Below are 21,488 nucleotides of genomic sequence, written 5' to 3' on the forward strand. Positions count from 1 at the left end.
CCGATCTGGAGTCACAAGGTGGAGGACGTTCTGCTAGCAGTCTATCAAGAAAACTGTCATCTCTATCACTGTCCTCCTCTGTCTTACTCTTCTCCCCAGACCCTTCCACTAGCAACCTGAATGGATACAATTGTTCTCCCTCTATGGTGTCTACTCTCCATTTCTACACCTATGCATTCCTCCTGGCATCTTGATATGCCTTCATTGCTTTCTTCATTCTTCCCTGTGAAGCTTCTCTTCTCTTTGCCATTGCTGTTCTCATCCATGCATCTAATGCCTCAAATTGTGTTGATCTAGGTGGAGGTTTCAGAGAAGACATCACTCCCCTCAGCTGATACAGCACCTCCCTCCGAAATGACCCATTACGAGGGAAAGCCAATTCTCCCTCTTTCTCTGTAAACTCATGCCAATTTAAAGCCACACTATAGTATGGAGTCCTACATTTGTTGCCATGTAATGTGCCGGGGTATCCTCTGGTGGAGCTTCTTCTCCTACCCGAGTCACCACGCCTATGTCGCCTCTACACAAATCTCGCAACACCTTAAAACATCTCATTGTGAAAATCAATTATGTTCAATACAACCTTCAATATTCAACTTCGGACGGACTTCCACCAATCCCAGTGCAGTGTTACACCAACCGTCCTATCTCAGCGCGGCACTAAATGACGTCACAACTCCCTCTTCGCAGCAGCTCCCCTCCTTTACAATCTCACCTCATATACTCTCTCACACATTCGTACTACAAGTAACTGTATATCCAAAAGCTATTAACCAAGTCACTGCTTCCCAACACAGTCACAATAGCTTGCAGTTACATAACACAAGTAATTGTACGTCTGCTAAAAGATCGATAGAACACTCTTACAAGAATATTCATACGCTGTGACCCCCGACATGTGTTGGTCCCTCAAGCGCCGTAATTCACCCCTGGTACCTGAGGCTTTCTACCGCGACATACTCCTGCATTCACACAGTTTCCTATCACAAGTGAATCGTTAATAGCGTTTCACGACACCCACAGTATTGATCAGACTATTACATATACAAACTATCCCGGGCTCTTGGACTTCTCGTGAGTCCGCTCACCAAACTTCCTGATCCACACATGTCCAGACCAGTAAACCAATTAATCCACAATCTTTCAACTCACATTCCAACTTCGTAAGACATCACACTATTAATTAATTACCGCACTCTAACACATCACGCAATTTCATACTCATGCTACCACTGTTTCCGCCACACCATCATTATCCGCCGACCTTCATCAATCTTCATCTTCGATTTCGTCTACTCCAAGTCCAGAGCCCGATTTTCTTCCGCTTTTACTCTAATTCCTCATTCTCCCCTCACTTTAGAGGCAAACCATCCTCTGCTACCATTTGATTACGCAAAATGTACTCTTTGCCTTACCTACTAAATCCAATACTGATGGTCTTTTATTTGCCTGCTAAAAGTGGTAGAGGGGAGCAAAACAATTCAAGGTTATACTTACAAATAAGTCATGGGTTAAAGGATCACAGACTCTGGACTTCATTTGATGGATTTATTATAAGGACTGAAATAATTGAATTTAAATACATCTTAATATCAGAGTATATAGGTACATAACAATTCAGCATAAATGGCATAATGTGATGAACTCCAAAATCAAGATGCAACTCAGAATAGAAGCTGAATCCAATTGTCTTTTCAGTGAGAAGAAAACAAAAGTTATCTGTCCCTGCTCTGCTCTAAATGAGGATTCTGCCTGTCTCCCTTGTATCATACCCCAAAGGTGTCAGCAATGTGTTGACTTCCTAAGAAGTACTCACGTCAAAGGGGTCTGATTACTTAAGGCCATGGAGCTTGCTCTAAGATGCTTTTTCTCCTCCGAAAATGCAAAAGTCCCCCGAATCTGTCCCTGCGCATCATACAAAAAGACAATGTTCAGCCCCCCAAATACGTCACAGAATAAACGTTTCAATTGCAACATTTCTGTACTTTTCCCCAAAAGCCGTGTTGTTCAGCTCCTTCTCAGTGGCCTTGGTTCCCAGATCAGCCAGCATCGAAAGGCGACCTCCCTTTTTGCCTTCTAGTCTTTTTCAAAGACTTTCTGGGTATCTTCTTAAATCTTAGAATAACGAGATCGAATTCCTGCACCTGCAGTAGGATAAGAACATACTATCTTCGAATACAAAAAGGATTCATTTAATTATTTCTTGAGCAACCAAGCAGAATCAAAACTAACAACAACCTGCAATTTGGGCCTACATTGCAGACAACTTAAACGATACACAGCAACATTATATGAGTATAATGTCATGCTGCACATTATGCATGCAGGAATTATAGACCTTTCTAATACATACAAATCCTACTGAAATGGGCATATGACATTTTAATGCTTATATGATTTGAATAAATGCTTCTTAATAGTCATGAAACACTGCTAACGATAAAATGTATGTGAGCGCATTTGAACCATGAGTATAATGCACCCATACAATTTAGAGTGCTGTAAGCGCGCTATCATTTATATGTCGAGTAATAGAAGCAGATGGCGGCCGTGTAGAACGGCTGTGCGCGATGGAGGTGGTGGAGATGAGAAAGACATCCTGGTCGTAACCCACATGCCGAATATGCTGGTCGCCGTGTAATGGATCTAGGAATCGGCAGCAGCGAAAGCAAGTTATTCGGAAGCCTGCACTCAAGAGATTAAGATTTAATTTGCTGTAGAGTTGCTGAAATCAGCAAGCGGCGGCAGCGGTGAGCGGCGAGATTAGCAATCAGCTAATGTTCCTGCCTGCTACCTGTCACGGGACTATCGGGCGCTTGATCCGGGAACTAACGCTGGCTGGGAGGCGGTGCTCGGAGCTACGAAGCAGACAGACGACCCTGGTACCGGCGAAAAGGGAGACCTGTCTGAAAGGTCACTGCGCATCAGCACGAAGTCCGAGGAGCCTCCGAGGGAGACAGAGGTCTCCATCGTCTAGTGGATCCCGAGACCAGGGGGGGAGAAAGTGCCGAAGCCAGAGAGGAGGAGCCATGGCACCGAAAGTGAATACTGTCTCGAAAGCTGCAGCCAAAAGAAGGGCAGCCGTTGAAGCTGCTGCTGAGACACAGGAGGAAGAGGGACAGCCAACTAAGCAGGCGACCCCGGTAAGGAGGCATCAGCAGGGGGGTAAAGTAAAGCAGGCTACTACCCCCATAATTGACCTTTTAGCCAAAATGGGTAAAGAGAAAGATCTAAAGACCGGCTCTCCGGATGTGGAAAAGTGGCAAGATAAGGCAGTCGATGCATCGACAACGTTGTAACTATAAAGGGGGGGGGAGGGGTCATACCTCCCTCTCTGCTTGAAGGAAGCTCGGAACCTCTTAACAGTGAGGCAGGGACCAGTGGGACAGATCAAGCAGGTTTAAAAAAGAATTTACTAGAGATCCAGAGAAAGGCTGATGAAGATACAGGGAATGTAACTATGTGTACAAAGGAAGCAGTGGATGCAAAATCTACAGCAAGCCAGGAGAGCAATACAGATAATCAAGGGAGTGGAAAACCAGCCGACAAGGATAAGGAAAAGCCTCCTAGCAAATGTTTCTTCTCGGTCGCGGAAGGAGGCGAATGGTCAGAGGACGATAGCTCAATAATAGAGGGAAGCAATTCGGACTCGGGAAGTGAGCCTGAACACGGTACTGACCCCTATGTATCCACAGCTAGACCACCTGCGGGGATCAGATCTCAGGAGCTCAGTTGGGATCATTCGTCAGACTCTCCTTTGCTTGGAAGCCCTCATGGGGAAGCCGCCCAGATGTCCCTCTTAGAAGTGATTCATAAAGAGATCCTCGCTCATAGGGAAGAGACCAGACAGGATAGCCGCAAGGCACAGGCAGCTGTAAGAAAGATGCAAGGCGCTGTAAGAAAATTGTTGAAAGTGTGCGTCAATCTAGGAGATAGAATCTCAAACATAGAAGAAAGAGTGGTCTCAACGGAGGCAGACTCGGCTGCTGCCACTGCTAAGGTGGATGCTCAAAGCGCCCAGATTACAGACGTGCAATGGAAGCTAGAGGACTTGGAGAATCGACAAAGGAGGAATAACCTTCGAGTTCTTGGAATACAGGAGGGGGCTGAAGGGTCTGATATGAGAGCATTCCTCATAAGGCTATTTGAGCAAGCTTTTGTCGATTTACCAGGCTGGAACTGGGCAGAGGAGATACAGCGAGCGCATCGCACCCCGTTTAAACCAAAAAAACAACCAAAAGAAGCGGATAAGCCAAGAGCGATATTGATATTCCTCTGCAACTTCCTATTGAGACAAGCAATTTCAGAAAAAGCGAGACCCGACGCAAAAAAAACTGTAGGGGATATATCATTCTTTGTCAGGCCGGATTTTTGCCATATAACGGTTGAGAGGCGGTGGAGGCTGAGACAGTTGATCTTACCTTTCCAAGCTAAAAAGATGCAGGCCTTCTTGATTAATCCGGCGCAATTGAAAATAATTAATGCTGGAAGAACTTTGTATTTCACGTCAGAGGTGAAAGCGAAAGAATATCTGGATTCTCAAAGGCCCTAAGTAGGAACTAAACACCGTTAAGCTTTAAGATCTGTTGGCTAGATAAGTCTTTAAAAAAAAAAAAAGTTGATCATCAGGGTTCTTTATCTGGCCGCAATGGTCTTTTCTTATATTAGCATTATCAGAAATAGGATATGCTGTACCTTAAAGCATCCGGCATTTGAAGGTATTATGTTTTGGCATGTTATTGTCCAGGGAATTGAATATTTTGATCGATTGTGGGAAACTGTCATCTCCACCACTTTCAATCGACTCTCCATCACATGCACAGACTAGGTCTGAGCGCCTCAATTGAGTGGGTGTATGGGTGGTGGGTGGTGCTGGGGGTGGGGGGGGGAGGAGTGGGAGGTGGGGGGGGAGAATGGTGGGAAGGGAGGGGGAGGGCGGGGAGGGGGAAAAAAACAACTAAATTTGAGATGTCTCGGTATGTAAAGGTTATAGGCTTCAGTCAAAGGTTAACAACAATGTCAAATGTAAAATTCAGATCCTGTCTTATATACTATTCGGGAAAGAACGCACCAGACTATGTCACACATTAAAATTTGTTCTTTAAATGTTGCTGGATTGAACGATGGGAGAAAGCGTCAGAGAGTAGGTCAATTTGTAAGATTTAATAATTTTGACTATTTGTGTGTACAAGAGACGCATTTGCCCTGGGTTAACAGAAATCTATTAAATATAAGGGGCTACGAGTTATTGGCCTGTTCATCACAAACCTCAATGGTCAGGGGGGTGGCCATCCTAGCCAAACAAAATCTAGGAGGTGCAAAAAGAGTGAAGGCAGATAGCTCAGGGAGATGGGCAATAGCGGAACTAACTCTGGGTTATACACTCTGTACAGTATATGGCTCAAATTTTGATGATCCGGAAGTTTTCGATATGCTAGAGGAAGAGCTGGTGGACTGGCCTACTCCGATCATAATGTGTGGGGATATGAATAGGTCGGTTGATTGGAATAGGACAGGGAGTTATGCAGGATCTAAGCCAAAAGTGTTCAGAGCGCTCACTTCACTTATGAGATCACATGGATTAGAGGATGTATGGAAGGCGAAATTTCCTAATGATCCGGGCTTTACCTATTATTCCTTCCCACATAGGAAATATTCTAAATTGGATTATTTCTTCCTATCCTCAGATACATTATGTAAAGTCAAAATAATGAAAATGCCTAAATATGTCTCAGACCATAACCCATTGATTTTAACCTGTGTGGCTGATAATGTGAAACGGCAGCATACGAACTGGTCATTTGAAAGGAAGCTTCTTGCTGATGACAGATTCGTGAGACACATAAAGCAATGGACAAAGGAATTCTATGATATGAACAGATATAGTGCATCCCGTAATATGGTCTGGGACACGTTCAAGGCAGCTTTGAGGGGTGAGACTATAAATTGCTCAGCCAGATTAAGGAAAGAAGATAGGTATAAAATTGAAACTCTGATCGGGGAATTAGGCATAGTAGAAACGCAACATACTTTAGAGATAGGGCAGGGGAAGGATGGTAAGGCAAGTTTAAACAGAATGAATACTATTAGAGCGGATCTCCAGGGGATGGCGACACAGAAAGAGACTAGGGAATACCAAGCCTCAAGGACTAACCGATATGAGACAGGGGAACAGGCAGGAAGGGTGTTAGCGCTTCGGATTAGGCAGGAGAGGTCTAAAAATTTGATATCCAGTATACAGGAGAATGGGATAGAACATACAAAACCGGAAGAAATTCTGAAAGTATTCCATACGTTTTACCAAAAATTATATGATGAAGAAGATAGGGGGACAATGCAGAGTCCAACTGTAGAAGATGAAGGTCCCAAAGTTGATGAAAGGAGTAGGGAAATATTGGAACAAGATCTGACTCTGAAGGAGGTAAGGATTGCATTGCAGGAACTAGCTCCGGGTAAAGCCGCGGGACCCGACGGGATTCCCCTCGAAGTCTATAAATGTCTCGAGGAGGAAATTGCTCTAATTCTCTTGGACCTATTTAATGGTATATTATGCTCAGGGTTAACCCCGGAAACTTGGAAGGAGGCTAACATTGTTATATTTCACAAAAAGGGCAAGCCTAAGAATAATCCCGGTTCATATCGTCCGATTTCCCTTATCAATTCAGACACCAAACTGTACTCTAAGATCTGGGCTAAGCGGTTGGGAGGGATCATTGGTCGGCTGGTCTCCCCGTGGCAGCATGGGTTTGTCCCAGGGCGAGGTACCACAGACCATACTAGACGTGCTATAGCCCTGTTTGATGCCCATGCTGTCAGGGGGTAGGACATGGCCATGATCCTTCTAGATGCTGAGAAAGCATTCGACCGGGTGACCTGGGAATGCTTATGGGGAATCTTGGCCGAAAGAGGGTTTGGAAATAAGAGTCTGAGGGCAATTAAGGCTATGTATAGCGATCCAACCGCGAGGGTTATGGTTATGGGTCAAAAATCGGATAAAATAATAATCAGGAGAGGAACCCGGCAAGGGTGTCCTTGTTCCCCGATTTTATTCTCATTATACATAGATCCCTTGATCCAGAAAATTATGAAGTCGGATCTGATTGTTCCAGTGATACTTAATGGCCATACCACCAAACTCCTGGCATATGCTGACGATCTGGCAATTACAACAACCGCCCCGCAACAAGCAATGGCTGAGCTATGTCGGCTGGCTAAGGAATTTGGGATACGATCAGGGTATCGCCTCAATGAGGAAAAAACTCAAATTATCTGCACGAGCAATATAATTAAATCAGATCAAAGATATTTAGACTCAGCAGTTTATCTGGGGATAAGGGTGAATGCCAATGTTAATAAGATCATACCAGAGAATTATCTCCCTTTGATAGATTCGATCGAAAAAGAGCTTAAGAGGATAGACGTGTTACATCTCTCATTGATTGGCAGGGTAAATGTCCTGAAAATGACTATGTTCCCGAAGCTGCTCAACCTGTTCCGTGCCATACCGTTGCTTTTGGAAGAGGGGACAATTAGGAAGATCGAAAGGACATTCATTCGTTTTATATGGCAGTATGGGAAAGTTAGAAGATCGATAGCGCAAATGTCTCTACCATTAGAGAGAGGTGGACTGGCAATGCCCAATATTAGACTCTATCATTGGTCATGTCTGCTAGTACAGATGAACTTATTGTTTCAATATGACACAGAACCAGTAGAATCTCCGATGGTTACGCAAGCTCTCCCCACTATCTTTGAGCTTTTAGTAGGTAGAAAGGCCGGGGGACTATTGATGTGCGAGATTGAAAGAAGATACTATAAAAGAGCCAGATACAAGATTTTGATGGGGGCATGGGAAACTTGGCTGATTATAAGGAAGATCCTAAAAATCCCAAAAATTCACGCTAATATCAACGTGTGGAAGTCGAACATTTGTGCTCATTTGGGCCAAAATATAAATAGTCGTTTATGGAGGGAGATGGGAGTTAAGTGTCTGGGTGATGTTATTTTAGGAGATGAGATTGTTGACTTTAATATACTTCAACAAAAATTTGGACTCCCCTCCAACCAATGGATGTTATATATACAAATGACCCAAACATTAAGATCATTTAGGCCTAGGATATCTCCCATGTCGAGCCACTCATTAATTGACTACTTGAAAAAAGGAGGCAGCAAAATAAAAATGTGTTACAATAATCTTCTGCAGGAGCTAGATGAGGATCTGGGAAAGACAGAATCAGCGTTGGCTCAAAAACTAGACGACCCAGATGTGGATCTGGATCGTGCTTTAGAATTAAATAAAAAGATCTTTCGCTCTTCCAATCTAAGGGCTCAACATTACAAAACACTATTTAATTTGTACTTCACACCTGCAAAATTGTTTGCCTGGGGAATAAGGGATAGTGATAGGTGTCCTAGGTGTAATCTGGGCCCTGCAGATTTACTCCATATGTTTTATAATTGTCCGAATCTAATACCAATAATCAAGGAGATACAAATATTTATGGAGGGGCTGCTAGAACAAAAAATTGTTCTATCCCCTACTGTGATCTTAGTGGGCATGGATGGAAAACTGAAAGCAAAAGATAAGGCGGAGGCCTTAGTATTTATATCTGCAGCTATATTACGTCTTTTAATTTCAGCAGGCTGGAAAGACACCTCCGCACCCACATTCCAACAATGGCTATCAATGTTTTTAGGAATGCATAATATCGAAGAATGCCTATACGATTTCAAGGGAGGGAAAAAGCGGGAATTAGGCAAGAATATTTGGGCACCAGTTAGAAAATGGAGAGATGATAGCCATTGAAAAGGGGAAACTCGTCGTATTTTTAATGTTGTCTTTTTACTGTCTTTTTACTTTTTATAATTCACGATGTCTCTGTTTATTTGGATTATTTATGGATTATGTAAATGATGTGATATACGGAATGAAAATTTTGTACCTTGAATACCTGAAACATCTCAATAAAAAAAAACAAAAAAAAAAAAAAAAAAAAGAAGCAGAGGTGTCATTAGGTACTGGTTGAGGATTTGACTCACTGCTGTACTCTGTATGTGTTGGGTCAGAGGATTGGCAACGTTTCACAACTGGTGCCTCCTAATTCACAATAGGCACGGAGGAAGTCAGGAACGTCCTTTTTGCTTGTTAACTAATGATGGAGAAGGAACCCTGGTGTTTCAGATGAGCTGGCACTCTCCGGCTCTGTTTTATTTTGATTGCATATTACAGGATATCACAGATGCTATGGTGCAGTCTGTTCACTGGCACGTGCCTTTTCATGGCTCACCAGCCGTTGGTAGATGTTGGGCCTCACATCAAGTTTTTGACCCAAGCCAGGCAAAACACGTCTGACAGGCCTGCATGGCTGCATGACTCAACGAGAGGCAAGGAAGTGGGGTTGGGCCTTGTGGTTATTAGATTTAGGGTTTACTGTATGTGGGACACATGGCAGAGCAAGCACTAATCAGGCGTCAGAAGATGGTATTGAGTGTTTTAGTTTTCAATATGTATATTTGGACATTTAGTTAGTAGTATAAGGAACTTTTTTATATTGCTGATAATATAGGGCCAGATGTAGGTAGAACTTATTTACCGATTCTTAATTACCGAATTTTACCGATTCGGTAATTAAGAATCGGTAAATAAGAAGGGGGGGTATGTAGGAACATCCAGATGTTCCATTTACCGAATCGGTAAATATCTGTATTTACCGATTCGGTAAATACCGACCGGTAATGCTCCATTCATTCCTATGGGCTTTGAAGCCCATAGGAATGAATTGGGGCATTACCGGTCGGTATTTACCGAATCGGTAAATACCGATTTTGACAAGGGTGCAGGGGGTGTCACTTTGACACCCTCTAGCACCCCCAAAAAAGGTTTGGGGGCCATGTGGCAGGCATACCTGCCCTAAGGGCAGGTCTGCCTGTCATATGGCACAGGTGTGCATGCACACATGTGCATGCATACCTGAATCGGTATTTTACCATCAAATTGAATTTGATGGTAAAATACCGAATTTGTAGGTCTTGTGGGACTCAGAAGAGTCCCACCTACATCTCAATTTTACCGATTCTGTAAAAATACCGGTCGGTAAATTTACCGACCGGTATATTTACCGATTCGGTAAAATTACCGAAATGGCCTGTTGCAATCCCCCTACCTCTCAAAAGCCAAATACCGGTCGGTAACGGCCGAAATCGGCCGTTACCGACCGGTATTTGACTACCTACATCTGGGCCATAGTTCCGTATGTTAAATCCTGTTTCTCTGTGTCCATCAAGACTGCTCCAATCTTACTCCAATTTAAGAAAGGGCTGCAGACACACTTGTTTAAGAAACACTACATAATGATGCAGTAAAAGTTCACTTCGCTCTGCTAATCAGCTACTCCACACACACATTGACTGTACCTTTGCCTTGGACCTTGTACAGTGCTGCTTTCATCTAGGTTTGCACTTATCACATATATATCAGTGGTGGCTCCTCCGCTATGGCGGAGGAGCATTGCCGCACTGATTTTAAGCAGTGCAAAAAAGCTTAACATGATAAAAACCTTTAAGTTATTATCATTTTATGCTTCCTGCTGCTTTGCGGGCTAGCGGATGGGTGGGGCTGCTTGCCCCGCACTCGGAGCAGCGTAGGGTAGGAGTGGCTTGCCACTCTAAGTTTGCAATGACTGTTTGGTCATCCCTCTTTGGCCCACCCAAACCAATCATGAACACTTGATGCCCTCTCTCTCCACACTCTCATCTCCTCACATGGTTTATTTTGGCCATTTTGTTTTTTGTCATTTGACTTTTGTTTTGTTTATTCTTGCACATACCATTTTTCCACTGTTTTGACACTGTTTTCTGACTACCTTTTGTCTGATGTCAATCCTGCCTTTTACAGTTTTTGGGGTTTTCTTTCTCTTTCTTTCACTTGCTTCTGCTTATGGCCACTTTACTGTTCATCTTGCTTGCTTCCACACTGCTGTGCTACTTTCGCTCATTTACTCGCACCAGCTTTCATTCTCATTCAGCTCGATCTACTCTCAGTGCTTTCTCTCTGCTGCTTTGAATTTCTCTGCTTGTCTTTGCATTTCTTGATATCGTTTTAGTTGCTATTTTTGCTCTTTGGCTCCTTTTGCTCTTCCCCCTTCTAGGCTCCTTTCCTACACTTTCTTGTCTCCCGCCACCCCATTTACTCCTTATCTCACCCCACACCCTTCACGCTATATTCCTGCTTTTCGTCTACTGAACCCCTCCCAGACCCACCCACTGCCCCCGCTCTCTCCCCCTTCAAGGACCACTGAGGTGGCATCCGCAGTGTGGAAGCACAGCAGACGTACAGGAGGTGCACTAAAGGCAAATCCATCTATGCCCGACCTGCACCCAATGCCGGGAACTTTGGTCCTAGCCCCTCCCACCGCCACCCTGCAGTGACCATCAGTGTCCTTACCCCTGACTGTTGCTCGCCACGCTGCTGCCTTGATGCACCACACAACACCGAGGGAGCGTACTCCTGCATCTACTGCATATTCGCATACACTCTCCCACAGCCACCACTCACCTCTCCCACACTGGTAGCACCTGTCACCCAACTCTCTCACACTCACACCATCCAGCCACCAGCCGCACATCAATCCACACTTTCATGCATGCGTCCCAATATCAAATCACTCCCGATATATGCCATGGAAATATGCTACCTGCTTTATGGCTATGCACTGGACCTCCTGTTACTCATGAATAACTGGCTGACCCCCTCTTTGGCTCCCGACATCACCACACCCATCGCTCCCTGCTACAAGATCTCCAGGCAGGACAGACAACACAAGCCCAGAGGCAGAATCACCATAATTTACCAGGATGCCATCCGCTGCAAGACCTCCACAGACACAACCCTAAATAACATGAAACACTTACTGTTCCATCTTCAGTTTGAAGCCTACTTCACCATGAGCTGCACCCACATCTACAAGCCGCCGAGACCAACTTCACTGACACCATAATGGACTTTGTCACACCCCTCATCCTTGATGCAGGTACCTTCATTCTCCTCTGAGATTTAAATTCCCACCTGGAAGACCACTGCAACTCAAATTTGAAACTTTACCCGATGACCTCAGAAACCTCGGCATCAACCAATGAGTAAAAAGACCTACACATGCCATCAGAAAACTCCTGACCCCGATTTGTTTCTCCTTAAACAACATTTCTGTCAACAGGCCACACCGGTCACTTTCAGCATAGAACTACCATCAACAGACCACCCTGCTGAAACTGGAACAACAAGACGGAGAACGACTGGATAACAGCTCTCCACACACATTTGCCCGAACACAGCAGCAGACTTCCCAAAGCCATCAACAAATTCAACAACTAGATCACCACCTGGCCAACACCCCAGCACCCTAAAGCACAGCAAAACCACAAGATCCAGACCCCAAGCAACTTGGTGCACAGAGAAACTCAGGACATCGAAGCACCACTGCAAACAATTGGAACGTAGATGGAGAATGAGCCAAGACAAGAATACCTTCAAATCTGTCCTCAGATGCTACCATCAACAGATCCGGGCCACTGAATGCACTGCTCTAGGAGACTGCGTTGACAACAACAGAAGCAAGGAGATCTTCACCATTGTGAAAGATTTTACCTCACAAGCGGCCACCTCCAACAACATCTCCCCTTCACAGGACCTCTGCAACAAATTCTTTCAATTCTTGTGCAACAAGATAAACTTTAAATGCAGCAATTCCGGCCCTCAACCGGACCCACAGACCTCTGAACATGTCACCCCATATAATCCAAAGAAGCAATTATATCTACGTGACCTGCTATGACCACAAAAGAAACCTCTGCTACTGTGTAGTCTATCCACTCTGGAGCTCCATCAGATCCTTACCCCACCCACGTTTTCACCAAGGGATTTAAACCCTTCAGTGCATTGCTCCCACATATGTTGAACGCCTCTATTTTACCAGCTACCTTCCCAGACATATGGAAACACACCACAGTCCTCTCGTGGTTCAAGAAGCCCTCTGCAGACACATCAACGCCCACGAACTACAGAGTAGTCTTCCTGGTACCAGGCAAAAGTCTTAGAGAAGCTTATTAACAGACCACTCAGCGCCCACCTCACTGGCCACCAACTACTCAACATAACACAGCCCTAATAGCTGCACAGAAAACATCTGCATCATCCTGGGTAGAGGAGACATGGTCGCTCTCACTCTCTTGGACCTCTCTCCGACTTTTAACATTGTTTCACAACCTATCCTCATCTGACACCTGCCTGACATTGGAATTCAAGGACCTACGCTCCACTGGATCTGCTCTTTCCTGATGAACAGGACTCAGACAGCCTTGTCCCCTACTCTTCACATGCCCGCATCCTCATCTGTGGTGTCCTACAAGGATCATCTCTTAATCTGATGCTCTTCAACCCCTATATGATCCTACTAGCAAAAAATAATCTGCGTCCAGAATATTGACATCCTTTCCTACACAGTTGACACTAAATTTATACTCTTCCTCGCAGGCAAGACTCCCAGCACCTTGAACAAGTTTACAGCTTGCATGTGTGAAATTTCTGACTGGATGAAGACACATGTCTCAACGTGAACAGCTGCAAGACAGAAGTCATGATCTACGGGACAAACACCTCACAGTGGGACTCCACCTGGCGGTCGGTTGAAGTAGGACCCACACCAACCCCCTCCATTCACACCAAGAACCTTGGGATCATCATCATCAACAAACTCAACATGACTGCCCAAGTCAGCGCCATTACAGCTTCCTGCTTCAATACTGTGAAGATGCTGAGGAAATCTTCAAATGACTACCAACTAGCACCCAAAAACCTTCACTCATGCCCTCTTCACAAGTATGGTGAATTAGGGAGCCCCGTCTAATCCGTGGCCAGTAAGCACCTAACCAGATGACTGTATACCTTCTGAACTCGGCAGCCAGAATGACTCAACCTCCCACGCCTCACAGACATTGCACCACATTTTAAGGAGCGCTACTGGCTCCCCCTATGCATATGGGCATAGTTAAAACTCCTCACTCACATGTTCAAAGCACTACACAACTCTAGCCCTGCATACCTCAATAACCGCATCTCTTTTCACAAACACTCCAGCTATTTCCACCTGGCCAGACTCCTATTTACACACATCCCATGCATACACAAACCAGATTGGGCGATCAGGCTTTCTCCTACATCTCTCCTCAAGCATGGAATGATCTGCTGTTATCTATCAGAGCATCCTTCGGAAGCATTCTACAAGAAGTTGAAGACATAGCTGCTCGAATAGATTCTCCTTCTGTCCTAGGCGGGGCTGGACTCACACATGCTTAGCGCCAGGATACCCTACCTGGTGGCACAGCACTATACAAATGCACATGACATGACATGGCGAAACATACAATAGCTCAGCCTTTCATCCTTCTGAGGTTTTTAGTGAGTGACAGATGAGTTGTTAATAACACCACTATTACAATGCTTAGAAACGAAAGGCTTTATGAAGTGGTGACTGAAACAGCTATTATTATTAGACACGTTAACATGTTCTCAGAAGAATAATATTTTTTCCCCTGAAACCAAATTTTCTATGCAACAGTTCTTTTTGTGTTCTTCAAGAAAGTATCCCTATCTGCATGTGTGTGGTTCAAGTACTATATTTAGGTGCACTTATCAAAGACATTGCACGAAACTGACAGTATAATAATTTATTCACAAAATTGTCCAGGTTAGAGTAGGTTCGGTTTTCATAGTGCTATAAGAGAATTATTGTCCATTTGTAGTGGTTGCATGCCAGTCATATCATTCATTGCCTTTTCCTGTGGATAGAAAGAGAGAGAGACATTATTATAATTGAGTACAGCAAACCGTACATTCACAAAAGTGAAAACATTTTTGCAGTTGTACTGTTACACATTGCATATATATATATATATATATATATATATATACACGACGGGCAGAACTGCGAGGCTGGAAGTGCGGAACTGGAGATGAAAACACCAATAGGCCCAGAACAGATGCTGCAGTCCTTACCTGCCAACATGCATGTCAGCTGCTGAATGGCGAAAGAAAGAAATGCTGACAAATGGAACCATCGCCAGCAAGCAAGAAACACTGCATGCTGGGAAATGCAGTCCAACTGTGGAGGCAGAGATGATTCCGTGCCATATTTTCGAGGTAGCCTACACTACTTTAGTGCATAGGAACTGTAAAAGGACTTAAAAGAGGACTACGAGCAACAGTGGCAATTTTTAACAGAAGGGCGTTTGAAAAAGGAACCCTCCGAAACGCGTCATGCCCAATGTTTTACCAATAAAGAAAGGTGTATCTTGAGCCCCGTGGTGTCACCTCATTCTTCTTCAGTGAGGAGGAAGCCTTGGGAATATATATATATATATATATATATATATATATATATATATATATATTTATATATATATACTAGCAGCCCGTCCCGACGTTGTCCGGGTATGAAACAGAATGTGTGTATTTGGCAAGGGCAATTTATTTTAAAATCTCGCGGTAGACAACATTTTTTGTTTCATTAGAATAGGGACGGAGAAGGCCCAGCTGCAGCCCTGGTTGATGTTAGCAGGCACGTGTAATTGGTGTAGTGATCCGCCGCCTGAGCCCGGCTACAGCCCTGGTTGATGTTAGCAGCCGCGTGTAATGTCGTTGAATGAGAGAGTTATCAGCCGCGGGTAAATCCGTTTAATGAGAGAGTTGAGTGACAGCGAGTAGGAGAGGCTGCAGTAATTGTCCCCGCAGACATGCTCATTTGAGTGTTCTCCCGCTTGAGGCCCAGATGCAGGCCTGTTTGATGTTAGCAGGCACGTGTTATCCCGCTTGATGCCCAGCTGCAGCCCCAGTTGATGTTATCAGGCACGTGTAATTAGTGTACTAATCCGCTGCCTGAGCCCGGCTAGAGCCCTGGTTGATGGTAGCAGGCGCGTGTAATTTCGTTTAATGAGAGAGTTCAGTAACAGCGCGCAGGAGAGGCTGCAGTAACGTTCCTTACAAGGCCTCCAGGTGAACGCGTTTGTCACGACCCCAGCACACGGCCACAGCAGACGATCTTCTGATTAATGTACAACCCACATGGCATGAAGGGCGGAACGTAGCACACGTCCCCAGCGTTTCTCACGCCCCCAGCGTGCCCCTTGATGCGATGCATTTGCGTTCACATGGCATGAAGGCCGGACACACTCCCCCAGCATTTCTCACGCCCCCAGCTTGTCCCTTGATGCTGCGCAGCAACGTAATTGGCGCTTGTATGTACGACTCACATGGCATGAAGGGCGGACACATGCCCCCAGCGTTTGTCACGCCCCCAGCACACGCCCACAGCCAACGATGTGATGGCCGTACCACACGCCCCCCACGTTAGTCACACCTCCAGCCCACGCCCACAGCACAACGCAGACACGCCCACAAGGGACTACTTTGCTGGCACGGTTCTTTTACCTTTTAAATGTATAGAGGAGTTGGCCTAACGGCTAAGGCACTCGACCTCGGACTTGGGGATCTGGGTTAGAGTCTTTGTATCGACACCAAACATCCTGTGATTCTGGGCAAATCACTTAATCTCCCCGTGCCTAACAAAAATGAATGTGTGTCCTCATGTAACGTAACTGGTGCTATGTAGAGAGCTCTGATACCTGATTCAGTTCGGGTCAAGTTTGCGCTGTATAGAACTTTGTAAAAAAATAAAAATAAAACATATGTTGGCCGTCTGCATAGCCTATGTCCTTCTTCTGCAACTGCCCTTTCCAACGCTGTAGTGGGTGTTGTGATTGGTGCTGTGGTTACTGTGATTACCCGCCTCAAACGTTTGGGCTCTCTCTTTGTTATATTAGTATGGATTTAAAAAATAAAATATCTAAAAATAAATATTTTCAAAAAATTTAGTAAATCAGTATAAAAAATGGAGAAATGCTTTTCTTACTCTATTCACACGCTCAGCCAGCAGGAACATCCCACATGGTCTAGTTATCTATATCGCCCCCTCCCGACTTTTCCAAGCGACGGCAACCGTTACTATTTATAATAATGGAACCATACTCATGCAATCCACAGACCGTAATCTAAACCTACTAGAAACCATCTTCCCAATCATCAAGGAACATGTGTCTAAACCCCATAAGTCCACTCAAGCCTCCCCTTCAGCTATTTCTCCACATACCACACGTCCTATCCGTACCAACAACAACAACCTCACTCTCCCTCCTCTACCCTCCAACACATGCCAAGCCATCTCAGCGAACCCTCAACTCAACACAGTTGAAATCACCTACGCACCCCCAGCTAACACTGCCCTTACTCTGTCACCCATAACTCGACCCACATCTCCTGACCAGCCATACTCCCACACCCCGCAAACACTCGTCCCTTCACAGCACACGTTAGCCCCATACCACACTCCAGGTCAGCGCACTGCTCCTACTCCTACATCTACATCTATACTATCAACACAGACGCACTCACCACTCATAGCTACCCCTATAGCCCACAAATCATACACTCCCTCTCCAGCAGCATCCCTCCCACCCACACTAACACACACAAATACTCACACACCAGATCAGACCCCACCTGTAACCATCCACACAGACACCCTTACTACCCACCTTACAGGCACACCCACACCCTCAGCACCCCTCTCACCCACATCCACACACTCAACAATCATTACACCAAGCCAGACCACAACTCAGGCATCCAAACCCGTCTCCAAACCCACACACATAACACAACCACATAACACATGCACACCTGCACATAATCCCAGACTCGACGAGATCATATCTTCACTGTACCAAATCGAAGAGGAACTCCAAGCTCTCAATGATCGTCTAATGAATCACCTATGGAGTGACAGAACAACTAGACATCCCAAAATCTAACAACCTAGAAACCAAATCACAATCAACAGGATTCCCATCTGTACCAGCTGGTCATCAGTCCCTTCCTCCAATACTGCATCACGACCAATTAGATGCACCAACCTGCTCTCAGAGAGTGATCTATTATCCTTGTTGCGCTCTTACGAACCCGTTTCTATGAAGCCTAGCACACCTCTTCCGTCACCAACTCCTGTGCCATTAAAGCCTAATACACCTGCATCGGCATTAATTCCTACTATCCCCTTAAACCCCCGTAGAACCATTAAACCTAACAGTAGAGGCATCACAAACAACAACCTCAGAAGAATCCCTATCAGTCAGGAACCCACTTCATCCACCAGCACGCCCACACTCAAATGTATTCTCCTAAATTGCAGATCGGCCGCTCGACATGCAGCAGACATAGCTGATCTCATCATCACACATGAACCAGACTTGTTATTGCTTACTGAAACTTGGTTAAAAGAATCCTCTACACCAATCATTGACATTCTAGTTCCACCCTGCTACAACATCATCAGATTAGACAGAGCTAGAGCAGACAGTCAGGGGGTGGCATAGCCTGCATACATCGTAACAACATCTCGGTAAGCAGAGCCATCTCCCCCTCTTTCCAGTCATGTGAATACATGTGCCTTAATATTTCTAGCAAGGGAACACCGGTATGTTCTTTGCATATCATTTATCACCTACCAGGTGAGAACCTCACCTTCACCGAACACTTCATGGACATGGTGTCATCATACATGGATCGACAAAATACCCAAATATTCCATGGAGACTTCAATCTCCATTGGAATGATCCTAATGACTCAGCAGTGAACCGTCTTAAGAATTGCCTAGCGGACCTACACCTAACACAGTTCTGCAACATCCCAACACTTGACAAAGGATCAATCCTACACTTACTAATCTCTAAAACAGGTCCCATCCAGCTCGATTCGATCCTACCCTGCAACTGGTCTGACCATCACATCATCACCTTCACCATTAAGGAAAAGGTAAAAACGAACTCAGCCCAATCCACGAGACCAAAAGTGTGGAAAAGAGACCTAAAAAATCTTAAACTCAACTCCTTACCGTCCTCCTGTACTAACTTATTGCTGCCCCCCGCAGGATCTACTACAGTACACAAGCTCACCAACCACTACATCTCGACCATGACATCAATAGTTGACGAGGTAGCACCTCTACAGCTAAAAAGAGTCTCTCTGAAAGACTCTAAACCCTGGTATAATGGTTTACTCAACGACGAGAGGCGCTCCCTCAGAACTGCAGAACGGATCTGGAGGTCAACACCGTCTTCCAACCACCTTATGATCCTTAGGTCAAAGAGAAATGCATATTTACGCAAGATCAAACGCACCAAAGCTGATTACCTCCAACTAGACCAGGCAAGAAACCGTCCAAAAAAACTCTTTGAGTTGATCAAATCTCAATCTAAGGAGGCACCTCAGTGCCCACAAGACTCTGAATGCTCGATGCCAAATTGTGAAGAATTCTCCACCTTCTTCTCCCTCAAGACCGACACCATCAAGAAAGACCTCCTAAAGGACCTAACATTATACGCGAGAACGAATACACTAACTTCTCCTACTCCCATGTCCACGCCGGGGCAACCCCTATCAAAGTATAATTCTAAAAATAATGCAAGCTGGTCATCATTTTCCTCCTACTCCGAAGTGGCCCTATGCAAAATTCTCAGTGCTCTGAACCCCGCCAACCACTCCGCCGACCCGCTTCCGGCAAACGCAATCAAAGACCTCACCCCATTGCTGCTACCTCTCTGGTCGAAGTTCATAAACAGTTCCCTCCAACAAGGATGTATCCCAGACATCCTCAAAATAGGCCAGGTCTCACCTATTCTAAAGAAGCACACGGCAGACCCCACGGACCTAAGCAACTATCGCCCAATCTCCAATATCCCCACCCTAGCAAAGCTGCTGGAAAAATGTGTACATCTACAGCTAACGAAACACATTGATCATTTTGAACTACTCAACCAACACCAATCAGGCTTCCGCGCTGGCCACGGCACAGAATCATCCATGACACACATCATTGATGATGTGCTGCAAATACTTGACCAAAATGGATCCTGTTTACTCATCCTACTTGACCTATCTTCAGCCTTTGATAAGATTAAACACGAGAACCTGTTAGACCTCCTGAAACACAGAATGGGCTTTTCTGGGGCAGTGCTAAATTGGTTCACCTCATTTCTCCAAAACCGGACACAAAAATTCAAAATCAAGAACACCCTATCCAAGCCAGTCCCAGTGACCTTGGGGGTACCGCTAGGATCAGCACTATATCCAACACTGTTTAATGTCTTCCTGGAACCTCTAACGGAAATCCTACACAAATCTAATGGGCAATACCACATGTATGCAGACGATACACAGCTATACCACAAAATACACTCCTTAGAGGATATCAAACTACTCAACACAGCTCTTAGAAACACACAAACGTGGCTGGCAGAAAATCATCTGAAATTGAACGCCCTAAAAACTGAATTTCTTCTAATAGCCCCACCGGCCCAAATCCCGAAATTGCAAGATTGGATCAAACATATTACGGCGTTCAATGTACAACCGATCATTGTGGATTCAGCGAAGTCACTTGGAATAACTTTGGACAGTAACCTCAACATGCAAAAACATATCAGTAATGTTACAAAGGGAGCCAACCTTCAGATAAACACATTGAGGAAACTAAAACCTTTCCTTCCACACAAGGACTTTAAGCAGGCAGTACAAGCTCTGGTTATACCCAGAGTGGAATACGGTTGCGTCACCCTTTGTGGATTGCCCAAAGCATCAACTGCACCACTTAGAGCCTCAATCAACGCTGCAGCAAGACTCATAACTGGATCTAAACGTTTTTCCCACATATCCCCGGACCTTCAATCCCTGAGCTGGTTACCCCTAGATGCGAGAATTCAACTGAAAGTTGCATGCATGACGCACAGAGCCTTACATCAAAAGACCCCAGTTACCTGGCACAGAAACTGACGATCTCTGGGGGCACCAGACCTTCAAGAAATGCGGAAAAATTACTCCTGAAACCACAAAAGTTCATAAGAAAAAAACCTATAATAGATCATTCTCCGGGATGGCACCTAGAATTTGGAATGACTTACCCCCTGAAATCAGACTTAACCCGTCCACTATTGCTTTTAAAAAGGAAGTTAAATCCATCCTCATGGCCAAATACACATGAGTTTGGTCTGCTGAATCAATAGGACGAAAGACAGAAAAGCTCTTAAACACAAGACACTTAATGATGCCAAATATAACTATATTGTTTTTCTTTCTATTTTCATTGTATTGCTGTGTTGATCTATTTCTTATGGCTTGTATATGTAACATTTACTGTCTGTATAGCGCTCTGATATCCGCCAGGATCTTGTTCGCGCTTTATAAAACTCTTCAAATAAATACAAAATAAATAAATAAATAATAACAATTAATACATTTAAAAATGGTCATTTACAAAACCTTCGAAATTCACTGAAAAAAACATAGGTTTCAGGACTGATATAGTTAGGAATTAGCATTTAA

General features: G+C 44.7%; 1 protein-coding gene across 1 annotated transcript in view; it reads right to left on the reverse strand.

Annotated features, from left to right (window-relative positions):
* Positions 1 to 14,715: 14,715 nt before the first annotated feature.
* The window catches only part of LOC144771583 (matrilysin-like), a 129,026-nt gene continuing 122,253 nt past the window's right edge, over positions 14,716 to 21,488 (reverse strand). The window contains exon 4 of the mRNA XM_078655969.1: positions 14,716 to 14,835. Within this exon, the coding sequence (XP_078512095.1) occupies positions 14,819 to 14,835 (17 nt within the window). The 3' untranslated portion in view covers positions 14,716 to 14,818. The remainder of the gene's footprint in view (positions 14,836 to 21,488) is intronic.

Source organism: Lissotriton helveticus, chromosome 8 (genome assembly GCF_964261635.1).
Source record: "Lissotriton helveticus chromosome 8, aLisHel1.1, whole genome shotgun sequence".
Classification (NCBI taxonomy): domain Eukaryota; kingdom Metazoa; phylum Chordata; class Amphibia; order Caudata; family Salamandridae; genus Lissotriton; species Lissotriton helveticus.